General features: G+C 39.9%; 1 protein-coding gene across 3 annotated transcripts; it reads right to left on the bottom strand.

Moving 5' to 3' along the window:
- Positions 1 to 62: 62 nt before the first annotated feature.
- Positions 63 to 20,594, bottom strand: LOC121369393 (nitrilase and fragile histidine triad fusion protein NitFhit-like). Of its 3 annotated transcripts, none has more exons than XM_041494469.1 (11): positions 20,468 to 20,594; positions 19,239 to 19,450; positions 16,845 to 17,000; positions 13,550 to 13,753; positions 12,713 to 12,823; positions 11,196 to 11,297; positions 9,587 to 9,749; positions 4,587 to 4,721; positions 3,665 to 3,840; positions 3,109 to 3,177; positions 63 to 1,573 (listed from the first exon to the last, which is right to left on the bottom strand). In XM_041494469.1, exons 2-11 carry the CDS (start codon positions 19,443 to 19,445, stop codon positions 1,469 to 1,471), a joined length of 1,428 nt encoding a protein of 475 aa, XP_041350403.1. In that variant the 5' UTR covers positions 19,446 to 19,450; positions 20,468 to 20,594; the 3' UTR covers positions 63 to 1,468. The 3 variants fall into 3 exon arrangements, with proteins under 3 accessions (XP_041350403.1, XP_041350404.1, XP_041350405.1); XM_041494470.1 differs by having other exon boundaries at positions 4,587 to 4,706; XM_041494471.1 differs by lacking the exons at positions 19,239 to 19,450; positions 20,468 to 20,594 and adding an exon at positions 18,283 to 18,316.
- Positions 20,595 to 24,432: the final 3,838 nt, after the last annotated feature.

Genomic DNA, 24,432 nt, shown 5'->3' with positions numbered 1-24,432 from the left:
TCAGTTAGGAAGGTCAGCCCTTGGATGTATAAAAACAATGTGTGTGTAAAAACAAAATCAACTGATACTGATCTATTTATTCATAAAAACATCTAACACAACCAATACTTTAACAAGATAGTGTAAGAAATAAAAATGGTCAACTAAGGCAACAAAGACGGATCTAAATCCAGGCTGTTACATTTTGAGATTTGCACCAATAATTTCACTATGATGTCATGTTACTATTTACAATGCAGTATTATGTAAAGTATGTATTAATATGTTTGCCTTCAAACACTGTGAGTAACACCATAGTGGCTATCTGGCCATCGTATACAAACTGTTAATACACACCCAGTGAATCCAGCACACCATGAACTAGTGGACTCTATGAACAGTGATGATTACAAGTGAACTGTTTTCTTGTGTGGAATAACACGGTGATTCACCATGAGTGATTTGCTATAAAGTAGTTATACATTCAGTATATAATACATTTATACACAATACTATACATGCTTGTGTTTCTTGTTTGTACTCCACAATATATTATTGGGTTTGTGTTTCGTGTTTTCTACATCCTCCATAACATATTAATGGGTTTGTGTTTTCTACATCCTCCACAATATATTAATGGGTTTGTGTTTTCTACATCCTCCACACAATATATTAATGGGTTTGTGTTTCGTGTTTTTTAGTGTTTTCTACATCCTCCACAATATATTAATGGGTTTGTGTTTCGTGTTTTCTACATCCTTCACAATATATTAATGGGTTTGTTTCGTGTTTTCTACATCCTCCACAATATATTAATGGGTTTCGTGTTTTCTACATCCTCCATAATATATTAATGGGTTTGTGTTTTCTACATCCTCCACAATATATTAATGGGTTTGTGTTTCTTGTTTTCTACATCCTCCATAATATATTAATGGGTTTGTGTTTTCTACATCCTCCACAATATATTAATGGGTTTGTGTTTTCTACATCCTCCACAATATATTAATGGGTTTGTGTTTCGTGTTTTCTACATCCTCCATAATATATTAATGGGTTTGTGTTTTCTACATCCTCCACAATATATTAATGGGTTTGTGTTTCGTGTTTTTTAGTGTTTTCTACATCCTCCACAATATATTAATGGGTTTGTGTTTCGTGTTTTCTACATCCTCTACAATATATTAATGGGTTTGTGTTTAGCGTTTTCTACATCCTCCACAGTATATTAATTTTTTAAAGAATAGTTCTGATTATAGGATTATAATAAAGTTGTTTTCTTTTTCTGAAATACCATTAATGACTACATACTAAAGTGTAAAATTCCATAATACGACCCATCACAGATGGGCGTATAAAAACAACTGAACAATTTTTAAGTAATTTTTACAGTAAAAAAAATCCAATATATTATTACAGGCAAAACATAAAGCTAATCAACTATTAATACTCAGTGCATTAACTACAAGCTCTACTGGAATATTTTCTGTTAGCTGAAGTGTTGTCGGAGTTCCTTTGCCTCAGACTGCATTGATTCTTCTGTACGTAAATTCCTACGTGATTCCAGGTCGATCTCAGAGTCATGTTTTTGGAGCTGAAAACAAAAAACATTTTTAAAATTTAAATCACTATAAAATATGTTATTTTATTTACCATCAGCTAAAAATCTCAGAGTTATAATTAAAACCAAAAAATGTTAGATATTTTAAAAACAAAATGGAGGCTCTATGTACTAAATACGATGCATCAGTGACCAAAATAATGGCTGATGTTATTCCATATTTTTGCAGAAACTCTTGCACATTTATTTATTGTTTTCAATGTTTTAGATGAAGTGACGGACTTGACAGCTGTGGTGGCGTACTCATGACGGGTGACACCAATGTTTTAGATGAAATGACGGACTTGACAGCTGTGGTGGCGTACTCATGACGGTGACACCGATGTTTTAGATGAAATGACAGACTTGACAGCTGTGATGGCAGTACTCATGACGGGTGACACCGATGTTTTAGATGAAGTGACAGACTTGACAGCTGTGGTGGTGGTACTCATGACGGGTGTCACCGATGTTTTAGATGAAATGACAGACTTGACAGCTGTGATGGCAGTACTCATGACGGGTGTCACCGATGTTTTAGATGAAGTGACAGACTTGACAGCTGTGATGGCAGTACTCATGACGGGTGTCACCGATGTTTTAGATGAAGTGACAGACTTGACAGCTGTGGTGGTGGTACTCATGACGGGTGTCACCGATGTTTTAGATGAAATGACAGACTTGACAGCTGTGATGGCAGTACTCATGACGGGTGTCACCGATGTTTTAGATGAAGTGACAGACTTGACAGCTGTGATGGCAGTACTCATGACGGGTGTCACCGATGTTTTAGATGAAGTGACAGACTTGACAGCTGTGGTGGTGGTACTCATGACGGGTGTCACCGATGTTTTAGATGAAGTGACAGACTTGACAGCTGTGATGGCAGTACTCATGACGGGTGTCACCGATGTTTTAGATGAAGTGACAGACTTGACAGCTGTGATGGCAGTACTCATGACGGGTGTCACCGATGTTTTAGATGAAGTGACAGACTTGACAGCTGTGGTGGTGGTACTCATGACGGGTGTCACCAGTGGGGCATGATATACCTATCTCTTGCAAACACCTGATATCATCACTGCTTTGACAGTGATTCATGAGTGCATGTCATCATAGCTGTATTTATTCCAATGAGCTCTGTCTCGTGCTAGTTTTGATCTAGTAAACTAGCCTGGGAATGGCAGTCCTCTTAGCAGTGCAAGATGGATGAACTCTCCTGTAAAGGATCTCCTCAGGAGTGGCTGTCTTCCTATAGACAAGGCTTTAGATACAGATTCATGGAATCAACCACTATTTTGTCAGGAGTGGCTGTCTTCCTATAGACGAGGCTTTTAGATACAGATTCATGGAATCAACCACTATTTTGCCAAATACCCATTCGACTCTGTATTGTGCAGATACGGTCCTGATCATGTATTACAGTTTTGTTGTTCAGATTTGGATTGATCATTATGACAGGAGTGTTAAACCATAATGCTAAACAAGAAATAAAACTGAGCAAAGCGTAAAAGTGTTTTAATGTTCACCTCATTATAGATGTCGTCATTCTCCTCAAAGTCTCCTGCTTTCCTTGGTAAAACGTGCACATGAACATGCTGAAACAAAAGAAACTTTTAAATCAACTACAAATACATTTTCTTCAAAAATACATGATTTGTAACAAAATTATTACATTTCTATGGTCATAAAATTAATTATGGTCATTGACTTAAGTATGTTTATAAATATGATCACATACGATCAATGTGCGAAAAGAAGACAATGATTGAAAACAAACAATAAGTGAAAAACAATCAGATTATGTTAAAAACAATCAGATTATGTAAAAAAAACAATCAGATTATGTGAAAACCAATCAGATAATGTAAACACCAATCAGATAATGTAAAAAACAATCAGATTATGTGAAAACCAATCAGATTATGTAAAAAAAACAATCAGATTATGTGAGAAAAAAAAACATTATGTGAAAAATAATTAGATTATGTGAAAAACAATCAGACAATGTGTTAACAATAATTGAACAATGTGTTAAAAACAAACAGTGAACATGTGAAACTCAATGAGACAGACTCCACGAACCTGAACAGTTTGCCCGGCCTCGGCCCCATCCTGTACGGCGATCGTGACAGATGTCGCTCCGTTCTGTCTCTCCACGGCCGCCGACACCTTCTGAACCACACAGAAGAGATCAGAAACCTCGGCCGTCGTCAGGTCAGAGAATCTCTCTGCATGCCGCACAGACGCAACCAGCACATCTAACACTAGTTAAAGTACATAACTCGGATCTTGTTGGTGTTTTAATTCTAGATTAGCATTTCAAGAAAACTATCACATGTATCTTATGTCCACTTCTAATATGTTAAGTACAGTTAATTACATTACAGGTCTTGCATGACATGCATTTGTAAAGTATGATTCTAATATAACACATTTCTAAGAACGAATCTGACTGGATTAATCTTTCAATTTGATGTAGTAAAAACTGTCACCAATTTCCGAGGTCAAACCACGTCTTAACTTGATGGAAGTAAAATGTGCATTTTGTAATGACATCATGAAGACAATTTCACTAGCATACATACTGCATGAATACCGACTCATCTTAAGTTCAGATATGAACATATTCTTTAATCATGTTTTATCTCCACATGACAACAGATGAACCATCGCTGAATTACACAGTTATGTCACAACCACTAATGGTTCAGCCACCCAGCGCCTGGTACTGGGCTACATAGTGACATCAACAGCTGGGGAAGTTAGAACAAGGAAAAGACTAATCGGGGTTTTTCTGTTTACCAACATAAATTTTGGTCTTAATGTTGCACATTTTATGTTTAAAAACTACTGTTTCAACAGTAAAACCACAGATCTATAGGACCACAGTAGGGATATTTCCTAATGAACAACAATAATGGTACTCTCTACAATTACATAACAGTGTTGTAGGGTGTAACCATGAACATATTTTTGAATGGAAGTGACAGGAGTTCAAGGATACGTCCTGGTACGACTGGTTTGATGTTGACGAATGCATAGGACAAGGCCGACCTGTAGAAGACGCTCGCTGACTTGACAGGGTACTGACCGAACTGGTAGATCTCTGTACTGTCTACATCTCCTGAAACACACAGAACTGTAAAGAATCACAGAGAATACCACGTTAACTTGACGGGGTACTCTGAACTGGTAGATATCTATAGGGTCTACATCTCCTGAAACACACAGACGTCACCTGTAACAGCAAACTGAATCATGGAGAATTCCAGGTAAACACTTCAATGCAGTAAGGAGAACTTTGGTATTTGTATTCTACTGTAAGGTTACGTTCATATCAATAGCATCTTAAAAACTATAAAATATCACTGTTGGTGACCCAGTCAAAGAGAGTTAATGGACAAACAACTGACTGGGGATCCAGTGTTCATATCAATAGCATCTTAAAAACTATAAAATATCACTGTTGGTGACCCAGTCAAAGAGAGTTAATGAACAGGACTGACTGGGGATCCAGTATTCATATCAATAGCATCTTAAAAACTATAAAATATCACTGTTGGTGACCCAGTCAAAGAGAGTTAATGGACAAACGACTGACTGGGGATCCAGTGTTCATATCAATAGCATCTTAAAAACTATAAAATATCACTGTTGGTGACCCAGTCAAAGAGAGTTAATGAACAGGACTGACTGGGGATCCAGTATTCATATCAATAGCATCTTAAAAACTATAAAATATCACTGTTGGTGACCCAGTCAAAGAGAGTTAATGGACAAACGACTGACTGGGGATCCAGTGTTCATATCAATAGCATCTTAAAAACTATAAAATATCACTGTTGGTGACCCAGTCAAAGAGAGTTAATGGACGAACGACTGACTGGGGATCCAGTGTTCATATCAATAGCATCTTAAAAACTATAAAATATCACTGTTGGTGACCCAGTCAAAGAGAGTTAATGGACGAATGACTGACTGGGGATCCAGTGTTAGACATCTACAATACTGAGGGCGAGATGTAGCGCAGTGGTAAAGCGCTCGCTTGATGTGCGGTCGAATTGAGATCGATCCCCGTCAGTGGCCCATTAGGCTATTTCTCGTTCCAGCCAGCATCTTAAAAACTATAAAATATCACTGTTGGTGACCCAGTCAAAGAAAGTTAATGGACAAACGACTGACTGGGGATCCAGTGTTCATATCAATAGCATCTTAAAAACTATAAAATATCACTGTTGGTGACCCAGTCAAAGAGAGTTAATAAACAGGACTGACTGGGGATCCAGTGTTCATATCAATAGCATCTTAAAAACTATAAAATATCACTGTTGGTGACCCAGTCAAAGAGAGTTAATGGACAAAGGACTGACTGGGAATCCAGCGTTCATAACAATAACATCTTAAAAACTATAAAATATCACTGTTGGTGACCCAGTCAAAGAGAGTTAATGAACAAAGGACTGACTGGGGATCCAGTGTTCATATCAATAGCATCTTAAAAACTATAAAATATCACTGTTGGTGACCCAGTCAAAGAGAGTTAATGAACAGGACTGACTGGGGATCCAGTATTCATATCAATAGCATCTTAAAAACTATAAAATATCACTGTTGGTGACCCAGTCAAAGAGAGTTAATGGACAAACGACTGACTGGGGATCCAGTGTTCATATCAATAGCATCTTAAAAACTATAAAATATCACTGTTGGTGACCCAGTCAAAGAGAGTTAATGGACGAACGACTGACTGGGGATCCAGTGTTCATATCAATAGCATCTTAAAAACTATAAAATATCACTGTTGGTGACCCAGTCAAAGAGAGTTAATGGACGAATGACTGACTGGGGATCCAGTGTTAGACATCTACAATACTGAGGGCGAGATGTAGCGCAGTGGTAAAGCGCTCGCTTGATGTGCGGTCGAATTGAGATCGATCACCGTCAGTGGCCCATTGGGCTATTTCTCGTTCCAGCCAGTGCACCACAACTGGTACATTAAAGGTCATGGTATGTGCCGTCTTGTCTATGGGATGGTGCATATAAAAGATCCCTTGCTGCTAATCGAAAAAGAGTAGCCCATGAAGCGGCGAGAGCGAGTTTCCTCCCTCAATATCTGTGTAGTCCTTAACCATATGTCCGACGCCATATAAATAAAATGTGTTGAGTGTGTCGTTAAATAAACCATTTCCTTGTTTCTACAATACTGAATGTATGTAGAGTCTTCCTTGTTGATGGATGAACTGCGAGACTAATAGACACCATGCCACAGCCACATGTGCAGGGGAAAGGTTTCTGGTGTCAAAACACCTCCCTGCTCAAGCAAATGGGTTTTTTTCAATGTATATTTCAGGGAAGCATGACTTAACCCTGCTATAAACTTCAGTAGCCACGGCTTAACCCTGCTAATATTGCTGTATATGTGCCTGCATGATACGTTAGTGTTTGAGTGTAACACAAACCATATTGCTGTATACGTGCCTGCATGATACGTTAGTGTTTGAGTGTAACACAAACCATATTGCTGTATACATGCCTGCATGATGCGTTAGTGTTTGAGTGTAACACAAACCATATTGCTGTATACGTGCCTGCATGATACGTTAGTGTTTGAGTGTAACACAAACCATATTGCTGTATATATGATGCGTTAGTGTTTGAGTATAACACAAACCATATTGCTGTATACATGCCTGCATGATGCGTTAGTGTTTGAGTGTAACACAAACCATATTGCTGTGTACATGCCTGCATGATGCGTTAGTGTTTGAGTGTAACACAAACCATATTGCTGTGTACATGCCTGCATGATGCGTTAGTGTTTGAGTGTAACACAAACCATATTGCTGTGTACATGCCTGCATGATGCGTTAGTGTTTGAGTGTAACACAAACCATATTTCTGTATACGTGCCTGCATGATACGTTAGTGTTTGAGTGTAACACAAACCATATTGCTGTATATATGATGCGTTAGTGTTTGAATGTAAGACAAACCATATTGCTGTATATGTGCCTGCATGATGCGTTAGTGTTACACAAACCATATTGCTGTATACGTGCCTGCATGATGCGTTAGTGTTTGAGTGTAACACAAACCATATTGCTGTATACGTGCCTGCATGATGCGTTAGTGTTTGAGTATAACACAAACCATATTGCTGTATACGTGCCTGCATGATGCATTAGTGTTTGAGTGTAACACAAACCATATTGCTGTATACGTGCCTGCATGATGCGTTAGTGTTTGAGTGTAACACAAACCATATTGCTGTATACGTGCCTGCATGATGCGCTAGTGTTTGAGTGTAACACAAACCATATTGCTGTATACATGATGCGTTAGTGTTTGAGTGTAAGACAAACCATATTGCTCTATACGTGCCTGCATGATGCGTTAGTGTTTGAGTGTAAGACAAACCATATTGCTGTATATATGATGTGTTAGTGTTTGAGTGTAACACAAACCATATTGCTGTATACGTGCCTGCATGATGCGTTAGTGTTTGAGTGTAACACAAACCATATTGCTGTATACGTGCCTGCATGATGCGTTAGTGTTTGAGTGTAAGACAAACCATATTGCTGTATATATGATGTGTTAGTGTTTGAGTGTAACACAAACCATATTGCTGTATACGTGCCTGCATGATGCGTTAGTGTTTGAGTGTAACACAAACCATATTGCTGTATACGTGCCTGCATGATGCGTTAGTGTTTGAGTGTAACACAAACCATATTGCTGTATATATGATGCGTTAGTGTTTGAGTGTAACACAAACCATATTGCTGTATACGTGCCTGCATGATACGTTAGTGTTTGAGTGTAACACAAACCATATTGCTGTATACATGCCTGCATGATGCGTTAGTGTTTGAGTGTAACACAAACCATATTGCTGTATACGTGCCTGCATGATACGTTAGTGTTTGAGTGTAACACAAACCATATTGCTGTATATATGATGCGTTAGTGTTTGAGTATAACACAAACCATATTGCTGTATACATGCCTGCATGATGCGTTAGTGTTTGAGTGTAACACAAACCATATTGCTGTGTACATGCCTGCATGATGCGTTAGTGTTTGAGTGTAACACAAACCATATTGCTGTGTACATGCCTGCATGATGCGTTAGTGTTTGAGTGTAACACAAACCATATTGCTGTGTACATGCCTGCATGATGCGTTAGTGTTTGAGTGTAACACAAACCATATTTCTGTATACGTGCCTGCATGATACGTTAGTGTTTGAGTGTAACACAAACCATATTGCTGTATATATGATGCGTTAGTGTTTGAATGTAAGACAAACCATATTGCTGTATATGTGCCTGCATGATGCGTTAGTGTTACACAAACCATATTGCTGTATACGTGCCTGCATGATGCGTTAGTGTTTGAGTGTAACACAAACCATATTGCTGTATACGTGCCTGCATGATGCGTTAGTGTTTGAGTATAACACAAACCATATTGCTGTATACGTGCCTGCATGATGCATTAGTGTTTGAGTGTAACACAAACCATATTGCTGTATACGTGCCTGCATGATGCGTTAGTGTTTGAGTGTAACACAAACCATATTGCTGTATATATGATGCGTTAGTGTTTGAGTGTAACACAAACCATATTGCTATATACGTGCCTGCATGATGCGTTAGTGTTTGAGTGTAAGACAAACCATATTGCTGTATACGTGCCTGTATGATGCGTTAGTGTGTGAGTGTAACACAAACCATATTGCTGTATACGTGCCTGCATGATGCGTTAGTGTTTGAGTGTAATACAAACCATATTGCTGTATATGTGCCTGCATGATGCGTTAGTGTTTGAGTGTAACACAAACCATATTGCTGTATACGTGCCTGCATGATGCGTTAAGTGTTTGAGTGTAACACAAACCATATTGCTATATACGTGCCTTCATGATGCGTTAGTGTTTGAGTGTAACACAAACCATATTGCTGTATACATGATGCGTTAGTGTTTGAGTGTAAGACAAACCTGTGGATGTGGTGACTATACGTCCGTACAGGTCGTGTCGCCGGTGCTGCCAGACGGGCATGTCCTGACGAATCTTCTCCAAGTACTCGAGATCAATCTCCGCAGTACACACATCAACCCCTTCTTTACACTGAGCAATCACACATCCCCACGGGTCAACTATCTGAAACAAACACATACACATGTCAACTCCATCACACAGCCCCACGGGTCAACTATCTGAAACAGACACATACACCAGTCAACTCCATCACACAGCCCCACTGGTCAACTATCTCAAACAAACATACACACAAGTCAACACCATCACACAGCCCCATGGGTCAACTATTTGAAACAAACATATACACATGTCAACACCATCACACAGCCCCACGGGTCAACTATCTCAAACAAACACATACACATGTCAACTCCATCACACAGCCCCACGGGTCAACTATCTGAAACAAACACATACACATGTCAACTCCATCACACAGCCCCACGGGTCAACTATCTGAAACAAACACATACACATGTCAACACCATCACACAGCCCCATGGGTCAACTATCTCAAACAAACATATACACAAGTCAACACCATCATACAGCCCCATGGGTCAACTACATGAAACATGTACATAAATCAACTCCATCACATAGCATCACTATCTGAAACACATACACATGTCAACTCCATTACACAGCCCCATGGGTCAACTATCTGAGATTAAGTATCATAAATAGACACGTAAATAAGTCAACTCCATCACACATCTCCATATTATTTACAGTATTAAAGCCGCACACCCTAGTTCCATCCAGCAAAAATAAATTATAATTTGGTTAATCTACAAACCTGTAACACACTTAGATCACGTTTTTATCAAATGGAGTGAAAAAGCAGGTTTTATATCGATAAATACCATGGGAATCCCCATGTCCCAATTGCTTGAAATAATTTTGAAAGTTTGTATTCTGATGTCACCGGTAGATGTCGCTCGAAGCACAACAATGCCTACGTCACGACAAATTTCACAGATTTGGGGTGCGTTCTTTTCACCTCTCCTGGACATGTTCCAACTGTTCTGTCCTGGTTGTATCCCCTCTCCAGATATCGTAGGACTTAGCAAAATTATTGGTTTTAAGGGTTTGTAACGTTTTGTATTGAGATACTTACTTGTCTGAACTTTATTGTTACTGAAAATGTTCACGAACTGTGAAGAAAAATCTCACAAATGAACAACAACAAATCGGATGTTGATTGCGCGAACCGTGCCCGAGAAAACAAACCGAACCAAAATGATAACAGTCACGTGGTATACCAACATCTGTGACATTGAAATGGAAATATCCCGTCTAAAAATAGATTAGACCTTGTCTGCTCAACGGTTTTTTCTCAAACGTGCGTCCGTTTTTTTCAGAAATACGAAAAATGCATTTTGTGGTATTACAAACACCAGGATTACCAAAAAACACTTCAGGTGAATGGAAATGTATATTCTAAATAATAAACGGTAATTAAAGTGCAATTTTATTTGTGAAAAAATGGGTTTAATAGCGAAAAACAACGCCGTAATGGTTAACAACTAGCCATAACTAGGGTGTGTCCCTTTAAGCCCTCACCATAGCGTGTCCGTATGATGATCGTTTGGTGTTGTGTTTCCCGGTCTGTGCTGCAGCCAACACATAGCACTGAGTCTCAATCGCTCGACTCCTCAATAACACCTGTGAGAAACACGAGACAGTGTAATAAATTGTGATCGCTCGACTCCTCAATAACACCTGTGAGAAACACGAGACAGTGTAATAAATTGTGATCGCTCGACTCCTCAATAACACCTGTGAGAAACACGAGACACTGTAATAAATTGTGATCGCTCCACTCCTCAATAACACCTGTGAGAAACACGAGACATTGTAATAAATTGTGATCGCTCCACTCCTCAAGAAATATGACATTGTAACAAGTTACAGTTATTTATAAAAGATAAACCATACTCCAGACCTTGCTTTCTAAGGTGCGTGAGTGCGATCGCGCTCGTACAGCACGCGTAATTTCAATCTGACGAGTGTGAAAAACAGCGCACGTTACACTCAACAAACGGCGCACATAAAACAGATGGGTATATATATTTCCACTGTTTACAAAAATCAACAGTTTTCATAGCTCATTTAGCTGATAGAAACGTCCTTTTATTAAAACAATAAAAATTAAAAACATGGCGGTGGCTTCCATGCAGTCGTTAAACTGGTATTTCTCTTTGTTGAACAAATCGGGAAATACTGGTTTAATAGACAATTTTGTAAACGTACCAGTCAAAATCCAATCGCAGCTACACTGCCTATTTTATTTATTTTGGAGAGTGATTTTTCACTCGCCTTAGCATATTGAGGTGTGCGATTTTCCACTCACCTATAATTTTCAAAAATCAAGGACTGTTACTCTATTCATATTTCTGGCTGCTAGCAACTTCATATAAATTAAAACTTGACTGCATTTAGAGTTGAAATATTAATTTGTTCACTTCTCAAGAGCAGATTGCCCATGTCAATGGTTTACGTAAAACAGTGTTAACAACATATCTCCCAGTGGTTAGTGTACAAGTGTTAACAACATATCTCCCAGTGGTTAGTGTACAAGTGTTAACAACATATCTCCCAGTGGTTAGTGTACAAGTGTTAACATACCTCCCAGTGGTGTGTGTACAACAGTTAAAATATCTCACTGGTTAGTGTACAACAGTGTTAACAACATACCTCCCAGTGGTTTGTGTACAACAGTTAAAATATCTCACTGGTTTGTGTAAAACAGTATTCACAACATATCTCCCAGTGGTTAGTGTACAACAGTGTTCACAACATATCTCCCAGTGGTTAGTGTACAACAGTGTTCACAACATACCTCCCAGTGGTTTGTGTACAACAGTTAAAATATCTCACTGGTTTGTGTAAAACAGTGTTAACAACATATCTCCCAGTGGTTAGTGTACAACAGTGTTCACAACATACCTCCCAGTGGTTTGTGTACAACAGTTAAAATATCTTGTGTAAAACTTTGCACCTTGAATTTGTCAGCCCCCCCCTCCCCTATGTATACTTGCTTCTACCGTACTGTTATCATGTCCCAGTTAACAACATACCTCCCAGTGGGCCATGCCAGTGGTTTGTGTAAATGCCGACGGAAATGCCAGGATGTGAGCTCCCTGCTGTGCCAGTGCTATCGACATCTCCGGAAACCTCAAGTCATAACACTGTAAGTTAAGGTACTACGGAAACCTCAAGTCATAACACTGTAAGTTAAGGTACTACGGAAACCTCAGGTCATAACACTGTAAGTTAAGGTACTACGAAAACCTCAGGTCATAACACTGTAAGTTAAGGTACTACGGAAACCTCAAGTCATAACACTGTAAGTTAAGGTACTACGGAAACCTCAAGTCATAACACTGTAAGTTAAGGTACTACGGAAATCTCAAGTCATAACACTGTCTGTAAGTTAAGGTACTACGGAAACCTCAAGTCATAACACTGTCTGTAAGTTAATGTACGGTACTACACTGTACAGAAACCTCAAGTCATAACACTGTCTGTAAGTTAATGTACGGTACTACACTGTACAGAAACCTCAAGTCATAACACTGTCTGTAAGTTAATGTACGGTACTACACTGTACAGAAACCTCAAGTCATAACACTGTCTGTAAGTTAATGTACGGTACTACAGAAACTTCAAGTCATAACACTGTAAAAGTGTAAGTTACGGTACTACTCTAGTTACTATGGATACGGAATATTAAAATATATGAACTTAGATGCAGTCACATAGTGAATGAATGAACAAAAAAGAATAAATGAAGGAGTGATTGATTGAATGAATAAATGAATGAATGAACAAAAACAAAGATTACAGGATATCAAACAAAAGTATTGTTTTCATGGGTGGCATTATTCAAGAAAGATAACTATGAGCAAGGATACAGTCTCGAGTCCGATGTTTCCGACTGGTGTCTCTACGGGCGGTGTTATTGCCTTTCCGGGAACAGTGTAGTCACTTTCACACAGTCTCACTTTTCCAGCAATGTCAAGGTCAAAGAGATGGCTCTTGTTGTACGTGGCTTTGATTTGACCGTCACTGCTGATCAGCAGATGAGTGTTTGATACTCGGTTTGCCGTGTCAGATACCTCAATTAAAAAACATTCTTAACGTGTATATAATATATATATATATATATATATATATATATATATATATAACGTGTATATAAAAAATATGCAATTTTATTTCATCTAGTACCAATGTGTCAAGTAGCTTTGTGCTTGAAACATGTACGGGGTACCTGTAAAAACAAAGTACTCGAATTTTGTGCGGAACTAGGGTTGTCATAGACGCTTGACTGACATTTTTTCCTGATTCACTTTAAGGGTGAGGGGTGGTAGTATATATATCTGTGGCATTTATGTCAATTGATAAGCTGCAGGTAGGAGTTTTAGCCACATATGTTACTATTGTCATCTATGGGATTTGATTTGGTAGTATACACCCTTAAGGTGTATATATTACAATGTACTTTAAGATGGAAAGCAACAGCTGCTCATGAACATGATTATCAGAAAGAATATTGTGTACGCTAACTCTTGCTGTCAATTTCAAGTCCTGCTTTCTCACTAATAAATAACAAACAGGTCAGATCGTCAAGATATATTACCATAACAGTATGCTTGAACTTTCAAAACAGGATATAAATATGAACAACAAAACCATATTCCATTATCAAAATCATATCTCTGTATATAGCAGTTGAAAGGATGTTTTAGGCAAAGTCGTGATATTCAAGCAGGCTGTCCAGCACACCCTTATAAAAAAAGTAGGAAAATGGAAGAAGAAAGTAGGACAAAAGTAGCACTGAAACAGTACGTAGCAACATTAATCATGCTCATACAGGGAAAACGAATGTGTTAAATAAAAAAAATGGTATTACTGAGAAAAGATTTTTAAAAATGTTTATGTGATGCTCAGTTTGTACCTATATTTTCTGTTCTATCCAAAATAACATGAACCTTACTTAACAGTCACGTTATACAGTTACATGTATTTTAAATATTTCAAGGCATTGAGACAAAAACATGGAAAACTATATGAGACAGATGGACGGACAGACGGACGAACAAACAGATAGAGATGAAACCTATAGATCCTTCCAGTTAGACCGGTAGAGGACTAATAACTATAGACCCATGTACAGACTCAGTATAATTAGTGCTACAACTCCAGTACTCAGCTAAATATAGAAGGAGCACACTACTTTAGACATGGCAAAAGTAACATCTGAGTGACAAACAAAATTTCATCCAACATTGACTTTTAGTGTGTAAATTTAATATGTTTAGATTATATGGTGCCGCAAATTGGGATATATATCTTGCTGAAATTTTGTTTTAAAAATTTCCATAACTGTTGTGTGTTGACTTTTATAATAACACAAGCAATATCTACTCTTCAACAGCAATTCATGGCATTTTCATAGATAGATAAATAGATAACAATTTAACGTGTCCATATACCACTAGGGTTTCGAACACGCCCATCCGGAGTTCGACCTCCGATAAGATCGGTGGCCTGACTCGGGATGGGGGGAGGATAGAGTTGAAAGTGGGCAGAATTTTAAAAATAGCTATTAGTAAAAAAAGTTAATAGAATAAAAAAAAAAAAAAAAAAAATTGGAGAAAAAGTTACAAGCCAAAAATAAAAAGAATTGACTGCTCGGCCGAATATTTATATAATTTGAAGCATTTTAGAAGGACAGTCCAAAAATAAATAAGAGAAAGAAGAGAGGATCAGACTATTTAATAATATTAAAAAAAGAATAATTTCGACATAAAATTTTGAACGGAGGTCTAAAAGTTTAAAGTCTGATCTATATGGTCCGGGGCGGTGGGGGGGGATGAGTTTAAGGTGGGCAGAATTTGGAATACGAATTTAGTAGTTAGGTCAAAGACCTAAAGCTAAAATGAGCTCATTCATACTACTCATGTCTGGACAAAAATTTAAGTCCAAAGAACAAAATTAGAGTGCTTGACCAAAAGGGTTTTAAGGTGATTTGAGCAATTTAGATGGGCTGCCAAAATAAAGTGCGTCGGATTGTTTACAAAAAAATAATAATAATAAAATAATAATAATAATAATAATAATAATAATAAAATTAAAAAAACAAAAAAACATTGAATGCCGGCCAAACATTTTAAAGTCCAACTAAGCCCTTGGAACGATTGGCGACTACGTGGACGAGATGAAGTGCTTGGCGTTGAGCTGTGGCACCAGTTTCCTCCAACGGTGGGCTAGCAAGGTCTTAGCTAGCTCGACGTAATGGACGCCGGCAATGATCTTCAGTACTCTGTGGACAGTGTAGTTGTCAATGTCTTCGAAGAGTATTCCCTGTCTGTAGAGATCATCTCGGCACGACGTCACCACAAGTCCAAACTTCCCGTCTCGTAGTCCCATGGCATGGATGGCACACTCAACTCCGTCAGGAAACTTCTTGAAGTTGCCCTCAAGAATGCCTCCCGGCAGTGAGCTGGTGTCCGAGGTGTCCCCGACCAAGTATTGAGCGTACTGGCCCTTGATCTTGGAGATGGCGAGGCTCCAGGCGGCGTCCCTGCCCCGGGTGGTCGCGGAAGGCCGGGCCTTGGCTGACTGGTCACTACTCGGTGGGGTGGCAACCTTCCGCTTCGCAGCAGCACCATCATCCATAGGGGTCTTGGCGGAGCCCCCCGGGGGTGGGGGCTCGACGCCGACCGCCTCGAAGGGGTTCGAACGGGAGAAACATGCCGTGGCGTCTCGCATAACCCCACATCCTAGACAGACATCTCTCACTGACCCGTAACCCCACATCCTAGACAGACATCTCTCACTGACCCGTAACCCCACATCCTAGACAGACATCTCTCACTGACCCCACATCCTAGACAGACATCTCTCACTGACCCGTAACCCCACGTCCTAGACAGACATCTCTCACTGACCCGTAACCCCACGTCCTATACAGACATCTCTCACTGACCCGTAACCCCATGTCCTAGACAGACATCTCTCACTGACCCGTAACCCCATGCCCTATACAGACAGTCCACAGAGCTGAGCTGTGTGCCCACGACAAAATGCTTAACATGGATGTAACTTGCAAGTTTGAATCTGAATTAAAATGAATGTATCTACGTTTGACACCAGGCTACAGGTAGAAATACTCAACCCATTTTATATCTAAGCACTCAATACCTTCTGGTGGTACCCGCCAACAGACAGCCACACTCCGTTGTCAATGGCGGCTTGCTTGAACTTAGACACAGTGCTGCCATCTAGTGGTTCCGACATCTTAACAGACAACTCTTTGGATTCTGCTATGTAATCACATGCTTCAGGTAAACACACCAACTGAAAAATAGACCAGCTGATTAAGATATACATATAAAGGAAATTATTGTATGTTTAATTACAACATTAAGATACAGCTCACCCTGAGCTACAACTAAACAATGTAATAGAATGGATTAAATAAACAAATGTTTACCTTCAACCCATCTCTCTAAAACCAAGTTCCAACATGGTGGCAATATGCTGAGACAAGAATCTCTATGGTACCTATCTTCTGAGTGCTTCAAGGATGCTGGCTTTACACTCTGTGAAGAATTTTGCTTTGGCCAAGTTTTTCAAATTTAAATTTTCTTTTGAAAGATATTAAAAACCAGCACTGATCTCTCGATCAGAAAGTTTCTTCCTCAAATCTTACAAACATGTTGGGCCGATTTTACAAAGCATGTTTATGTCTTACATGTGTGTAACTCAGGGTTTGACAAATCACCTAGCCCTCCATCCTGGCTAGTCAATTGTTGGTCTGGGCTAGTGAAAATTATCCACTGTATTACTATTATACATAGGGCACTAGACAAAGCTTCTGTGAGGGCCAGTGACTTTCTTAAACTTTTGTCAACATGTGTTTTAAGAAAAACAGGCTTCATACATTCATCCTGTTATGTCTAACTTACCATCATTTAAATCTCAAATTATCTGTGACACAAAGTTACCATCCATGGTTCACTTCTTCTTCAATCTTCTTTATGAGGTGTTTCATTTCTCCACTTATCCACTATGGTTCACATTTCCTACATTAGCCATCTATTACAAACGTAATACAATTTAAATCTCAAGTTATCCTTTATGGTTAAAATTTCCTACTTGAAAAATTAGCCATCTATTACACACTTACCATGATTTGTTTCTTAAGAGTTATGTGTTAATGTTACACAAACTTACCATATCTGTAAATTTGTCTGTTACATAAATTTACTATGGTTCAAACCTCCAGATGTCTGTTATGTACATAAATCTAGACAGAGGCACTTTTCTGCCTGGTCCTCTGTACAAGACAGACAAATCTAGAAGTTTGTGTGTTACATAAATTTATCATGGAAGTTTGTGTGTTACATAAACCTACTGTGGCACCTTTCTGCCTGGCCCTCTGTATGAGACTGAGACAAGTCTGGAAGTTTGTGTGTTACATAAACCTAATGTGGCACCTTTCTGCCTGGCCCTCTGTATGAGACTGAGACAAGTCTGGAAGTTTGTGTGTTACATAAACCTACCGTGGCACCTTTCTGCCTGGCCCTCTGTATGAGACTGAGACAAGTCTGGAAGTTTGTGTGTTACATAAACCTACCGTGGCACCTTTTTGTCTGGCCCTCTGTATGAGACTGAGAAGTCTGGAAGTTTGTGTGTTACATAAACCTACTGTGGCACCTTTTTGCCTGGCCCTCTGTATGAGACTGAGACAAGCCTGGACGTTTGTGTGTTACATAAACCTACCGTGGCACCTTTCTGCCTGGCCCTCTGTATGAGACTGAGACAAGCCTGGAAGTTTGTGTGTTACATAAACCTACCGTGGCACCTTTCTGCCTGGCCCTCTGTATGAGACTGAGACAAGTCTGGAAGTTTGTGTGTTACATAAACCTACCGTGGCACCTTTCTGCCTGGCCCTCTGTATGAGACTGAGACAAGCCTGGAAGTTTGTGTGTTACATAAACCTACTGTGGCACCTTTCTGCCTGGCCCTCTGTATGAGACTGAGACAAGTCTGGAAGTTTGTGTGTTACATAAACCTACTGTGGCACCTTTCTGCCTGGCCCTCTGTATGAGACTGAGACAAGTCTGGAAGTTTGTGTGTTACATAAACCTACCGTGGCACCTTTCTGCCTGGCCCTCTGTATGAGACTGAGACAAGTCTGGAAGTTTGTGTGTTACATAAACCTACTGTGGCACCTTTTTGTCTGGCCCTCTGTATGAGACTGAGAAGTCTGGAAGTTTGTGTGTTACATAAACCTACCGTGGCACCTTTCTGCCTGGCCCTCTGTATGAGACTGAGACAAGTCTGGAAGTTTGTGTGTTACATAAACCTACCGTGGCACCTTTTTGTCTGGCCTTCTGTATGAGACTGAGAAGTCTGGAAGTTTGTGTGTTACATAAACCTACCGTGGCACCTTTTTGCCTGGCCCTCTGTATGAGACTGAGACAAGCCTGGAAGTTTGTGTGTTACATAAACCTACCGTGGCACCTTTCTGCCTGGCCCTCTGTATGAGACTGAGACAAGCCTGGAAGTTTGTGTGTTACATAAACCTACCGTGGCACCTTTTTGTCTGGCCCTCTGTATGAGACTGAGACAAGTCTGGAAGTTTGTCGTCTTGTCACTCGTACTTGTCATCTGACAGACAGCGACGACTGGGTTCACTTTCAGTGATGTTGTCATGTTTCTTGTCTGATGTACACATCGCCCAACAGCTACAGCTGTTACTTTTCTGGTGACAAAACCAAAAGCGACAGCTATCATCGACACTAAAACAGAAGAAAGTCATGTATGTAGTCATCAGTACAGTGCAGGAATGGCACCGTCTGTCCCAGATATGCCTGTACAGGTGCATATATGTAATGGGTGGGGGGTTTGGGGGTTCCTCCATCACACCTCCAGCAGGGCTTTTTGTTCAATGTATTTTCAAGGGGAGAATGACTACCCACCCCCCCCACCCCCAACTATAAACTTCACTCACCAGTCTAAACGTCCCTGCATAAATTCCTGCACACCCCCCTGCTGCAATTTATAAATGCATTGCAAATAAAGTTTGTTTTCTTAGTTTAATGACACCACTAGAGCACATTGATATATTAATCATCGGCTATTGGATGTCAAACATTTGGTAATTTTGACAGTCTTAGAGAAAATCTGCATTTTTTCCATTAGTAATAAGAATCTTTTATATGAATCTTCCCACAGACAGGATAGCACATACCACGGTCTGTGATATACCAGTCGTCGAGCTCTGGCTGGATCGAGAAATAGCCCAATGTGCCCACAGACAGGGATCGATTCTAGACTGACTGTGCATCAAGCGAGCACTTTACCACTGGACCAAATAACGGCTCCTTACTAGGCTACATGTATATAACAGCCGGCTCCACGGTCCACCACCACATTGTCCCAGTCAACTTTGTTTATGCAGATACATGTACGTGCATGTCTTAGCCTTAGGTCCTTGGGCTGTAGCCCAAGTTGGGGAGCAATCATCTTAAATGTTTATTATTTATATCATTAAACATACATAATCAGGTCCGTGGGAACAATATCTGAAGTGTGTGTGTGGGGGGACACAAGCTCTAGTGAGGGGCACAAGCCAGATTGTTAGGACATAGGCCTAAACAAATGTATGTAAATTGTCATCCTCAACTTGGGGGGCGGGGGGAGCTTGTGCCGTCGCCTCCCTCCCCTACTGGTCTAGTAATGCATTTCTTTGTTATTATAAAATAATGACATCAAGTCTCTACAATTAATTTATACTGTCACTTCATAAAACTTACATTTTAGACGCCCTGATACAATTGAGCATCAAAATAAAGCACACATAAGCAACTCTTTTCAAAACCAGTGCACTTATAATGTAGCGGTACTGCTTTCGTCCTCAGCGTCACCAGATGGTTGGTCCGATTTCCTTCGTTGATTTCGGAGCACCGTAGCAATTGCGTTCATCGGTCTGATTTTACCATTTTATATTCTAATTATGTATGTTGTCCAATGTATACCATGCCATGTTTATATGATTCATATATAAATAAATGATTTGATACCAACAGTTGTTTTCTTGCAAACCACAAAATGCTGACAACTGTCTCGTTTGTATATCTGAGTTGAAAGTGCCCAGATCCTAACACTTCTAAAGATTTTACCTTGGATGTTAATTAACACCCAAGCTACAGAAAAGATCTAACAAAGGAAAGAATGTTAGTAGTGAGCATTTCTGTGTTCAGGTGAATAGGTGCACAGCTTGGTATTGCAACCAAGCTAACTGCTGACATTTACTTAAAAGAATGTTAAAATATCTTATGTACAATAAAATGACTCTGCTACATAAACTTGAAGTAGGAAATTGCATTTCAGGACATCTAGTTTTCAAGCATTTTTTGGGAGCATGACCCCGAAACGTTTCCCAGTTCTCTTTCACTTCAAGAATACGCTATCAATTCACGTGTTTTTTTCTTTTTTGTTTAGTACCCACTGTCCTACATAGTTACTTTAAAATAATATACTCTTCAAAAGAAGAAACGCAAAACCACATTGTCGTAACATTTGGAGAATTGATTTAATTATTGAATGGTGAGTCCGATAATTACCAAATGTTGCAGGATTGTTCACAATTCACTCTAGTCCATTGTGAGTAAGTGATAGGACACACCACCAAGGTCAAGGTCATCTGGAGTCAATACCGGGTGTGGCCTCCGCGTGTGTTGACAACTGCCTGGCACCGCCTGCCCATTGAAGCAACCAGAGTACGGATGACGTCCCGGGGGATGGTGGCCCACTCGGCCTGCAAGGCTGCTGCCAGCTCGGGCAGGGTCTGGGGCTGTGGTTGTCGCTGTCGGAGGCGTCGGTCCAACTCGTCCCATAGATGCTCAATTGGGTTCAAATCCGGTGATATCGATGGCCAAGGAAGGACATTAATGTTGTTGTTCTGTAGGAAAGCCGTTGTGAGACGTGCTGTGTGAGGCCTGGCGTTGTCATGTTGGAACACTGCGTTGGCGTTGGCCATAACTGGAACGATGTGTGGCCGGAAGATCTGGTCAATGTAGCCCTGTGCATTCAGGTTGCCCTGCACGTGGACCAGGTCAGTTCTGCCAGTGTGTGAGATGGCTGCCCACACCATGACACTACCCCCCGCCGAATCTGTCCACTTCCTGCACGCAGTTTGCCGCATAACGTTCACCACGACGCCTATACACGCGACATCTTCCATCATGATGTCGGAGCAGAAATCGGGACTCGTCACTGAACCACACCTGTCTCCATCGCAGTTGAGGCCATTGTCGATGAATCTGGCACCACTGCAGTCGGAGTCGACGGTGTTGTGGTGTTAAGATGACACCTCGAACTGGACGTCTGGCACGATTTCCTACCTCACGTAGGCGGTTCCGTACGGTCTGGTCGGATATCCTGCGCAAACCTGGTATTGCTGCGGCTGTGGAGGTGGCAGTAGTCAATCGTTCCCGAAGGTGGCGTACCCGGATGTAGCGGTCCTGCCCGGGGGTAGTGACCCGTGGTCGACCGGATCTAGGGAGGTCACGTGTTGATCCATGTTGCTGGTAACGGTCCCACAGTCTGGAGATGGTGCTTGGGGACACATGGAATGCCCTGGCAACGGCCGTTCTGGATTCGCCTGCGTCTAGTCGGCCGATGGCATTGTTTCTCTGCGGTTCACTGAGACGTGGCATGTCCTGGATTGTCAACTGTCGGCCAGATACAGAGGCCAGGCAAGCGAACATCCTGCACTTTTATACTGTCGGTGTTCATGTTGCACGTGCAGACAACGCACGTGCAGTGGTGACATGGTTTGCACGTGGCTGCGTTTTTGCGAATATTCACATTTTGGAACTTTATTGTACAGTAGCTGCGTTTTATCGAATGTAACCGTGGGAATGTGTTTGGGACATGCAATGACCTTATATTCACAAAGCATGAACCGGTAGGAAACATAAAATCGGAGTTATAACCCATTTGTACCCTTTTGCGTTTCTTTTTTTGAAGAGTATACATTGAAATGATCGATTTTTGTTAATATAAGTCGATAAATGCGATTGTAATCGTGACAAATTATATGGTCGGATCGTAGTTGTTTTATTGTAAGTACTTATTTCATTCGAAACAATTGGATACATGATTGTGGTGTTGGTATATTCAGTGTACATACATATAGTCCTACATGCATATATACACAAAACTTCTATATCGTGAAAATGAATTTGAAAGGTGTTGCATTTATCGTGTTGAATTTAGCTTCTAGAATGCAGGAAGCTGCACTTCAGGACATTTAGTTTTCCAAATTATCCGAAAAAGCAATGCTCCTAATCTCGTCTCGATATCAGTCGGGTAAACCCCCGTCCCCAGTATTCATTTGCTTTCGCCGTGCTGGTGTTAAAAACAAGTAAGGCAAAGTTAAAAGGTGCACTGTCTTGGATGATGGGGTGCATGTTCCCCAATCACACATCTATTACACTAAACAACTGATATAGGTTTGGTGTAGGCCTATTGGCAAGGAGAGGTCTTATTGACGCATATTATCATCAGTTTTCTCGAAAACATACTCCTTTGAAGTAGGGTCTCCACGAGTATTCGGACACGGGCCGAGTCTATATTAAAGTGAATATTTTATATCAACACTTTCTCCGTTATTAAATTTCTTAAGTGAACGTTATTTTAATTAAATAAAAATCACTCAATCTACAGTTTCGAATTGCATCGGAAGATGCCAGCAAGTGGGAAGTTATATAATAAAGAAACTGTTCTGAGGTTCCAGGCATTGTAAGACGTTTTTGAAAAACGGATCCTTTTTTAAACTAAAATTACATATAAAAAATATTTTCCATCTGCTAATGTTTATAGCAGTCATTGTTAATTTTCTTCGTAATATATTTTTTTTTCGTACGTACGAAATTATTGCGAGGTAAAATCTGGTTTGGGTTACTACAAACATTAGAACAACACACTTTGATTATTGCGAGGTAGAATCTGGTTTGGGTTACTACAAACATTAGAACAACACACTTTGATTATTGCGAGGTAGAATCTGGTTTGGGTTACTACAAACATTAGAACAACACACTTTGATTATTGCGAGGTAAAATCTGGTTTGGGTTACAACAAACATTAGAACATCACACTTTGATTATACAGACACTGGTATTCTAAACAGGAAAATATCTTGAATATGTAATTGAAGTCATCAACAAGGATCTGTTAGTCGTAAACTAGCCCGAGTCGTAAACATGTTACAATAGAATCCTAACACTCAGGACAGCCTCTTTAATTCGCCCCACAACAGGCACATTTCCCTACTTTCGACCATTCATTGTTGAAGCTATGACCGTGAGCTCAATATGACCAACGATACCAAGCAATTTTGTTTTTATTATTTATTTTTTTGTAGTTCGTTTCTATTCTTAGAGTTTTTTTGTTTTTTTTCGAAACCGAAGTTTACCATTCTTTTTATTTTAGGTTTCCCTTGTTTGTATATCTCCCTCACCCCCACCCCCCACCCCATTTGTTTAATTTTAGGGGTTTTTTTCGAGTATCCTTTTTATATCAGCTTTTTAATAAATTCTTTGAACAGAATTGGCGATTTTTCTTTCCGTTTATCAAAGCTTTTCATTGTTTTAATTTTATTTGTGGTTATTGTTTGCTGTATTGTTTGTGTGTGTGTGTGTGTGTGTGTGTGTGTGTGTGTGTGTGCGTGTGCTGGTTGGAGGAGTGGGTCACTGATTAAAGTACTTTCCGC

Source organism: Gigantopelta aegis, chromosome 3 (genome assembly GCF_016097555.1).
Source record: "Gigantopelta aegis isolate Gae_Host chromosome 3, Gae_host_genome, whole genome shotgun sequence".
Taxonomy (NCBI): domain Eukaryota; kingdom Metazoa; phylum Mollusca; class Gastropoda; order Neomphalida; family Peltospiridae; genus Gigantopelta; species Gigantopelta aegis.
The sequence above is the reverse complement of the archived record's forward strand: the minus strand, read 5'-3'. Positions and strand labels throughout refer to the sequence as shown.

Coding starts and splice junctions, on each gene's coding strand:
- LOC121369393 (XM_041494469.1), bottom strand. CDS start 19,445: ATGATAGCTGTCGCTTTTGGTTTTGTCACCAGAAAAGTAACAGCTGTA. Junction 17,001..19,238: donor CCAGACAAAAAGGTGCCACG/GTAGGTTTATGT, acceptor TCTATTTTTCAG/TTGGTGTGTTTACCTGAAGC. Junction 3,841..4,586: donor CAAACCAGTCGTACCAGGAC/GTATCCTTGAAC, acceptor AACTAGTGTTAG/ATGTGCTGGTTGCGTCTGTG.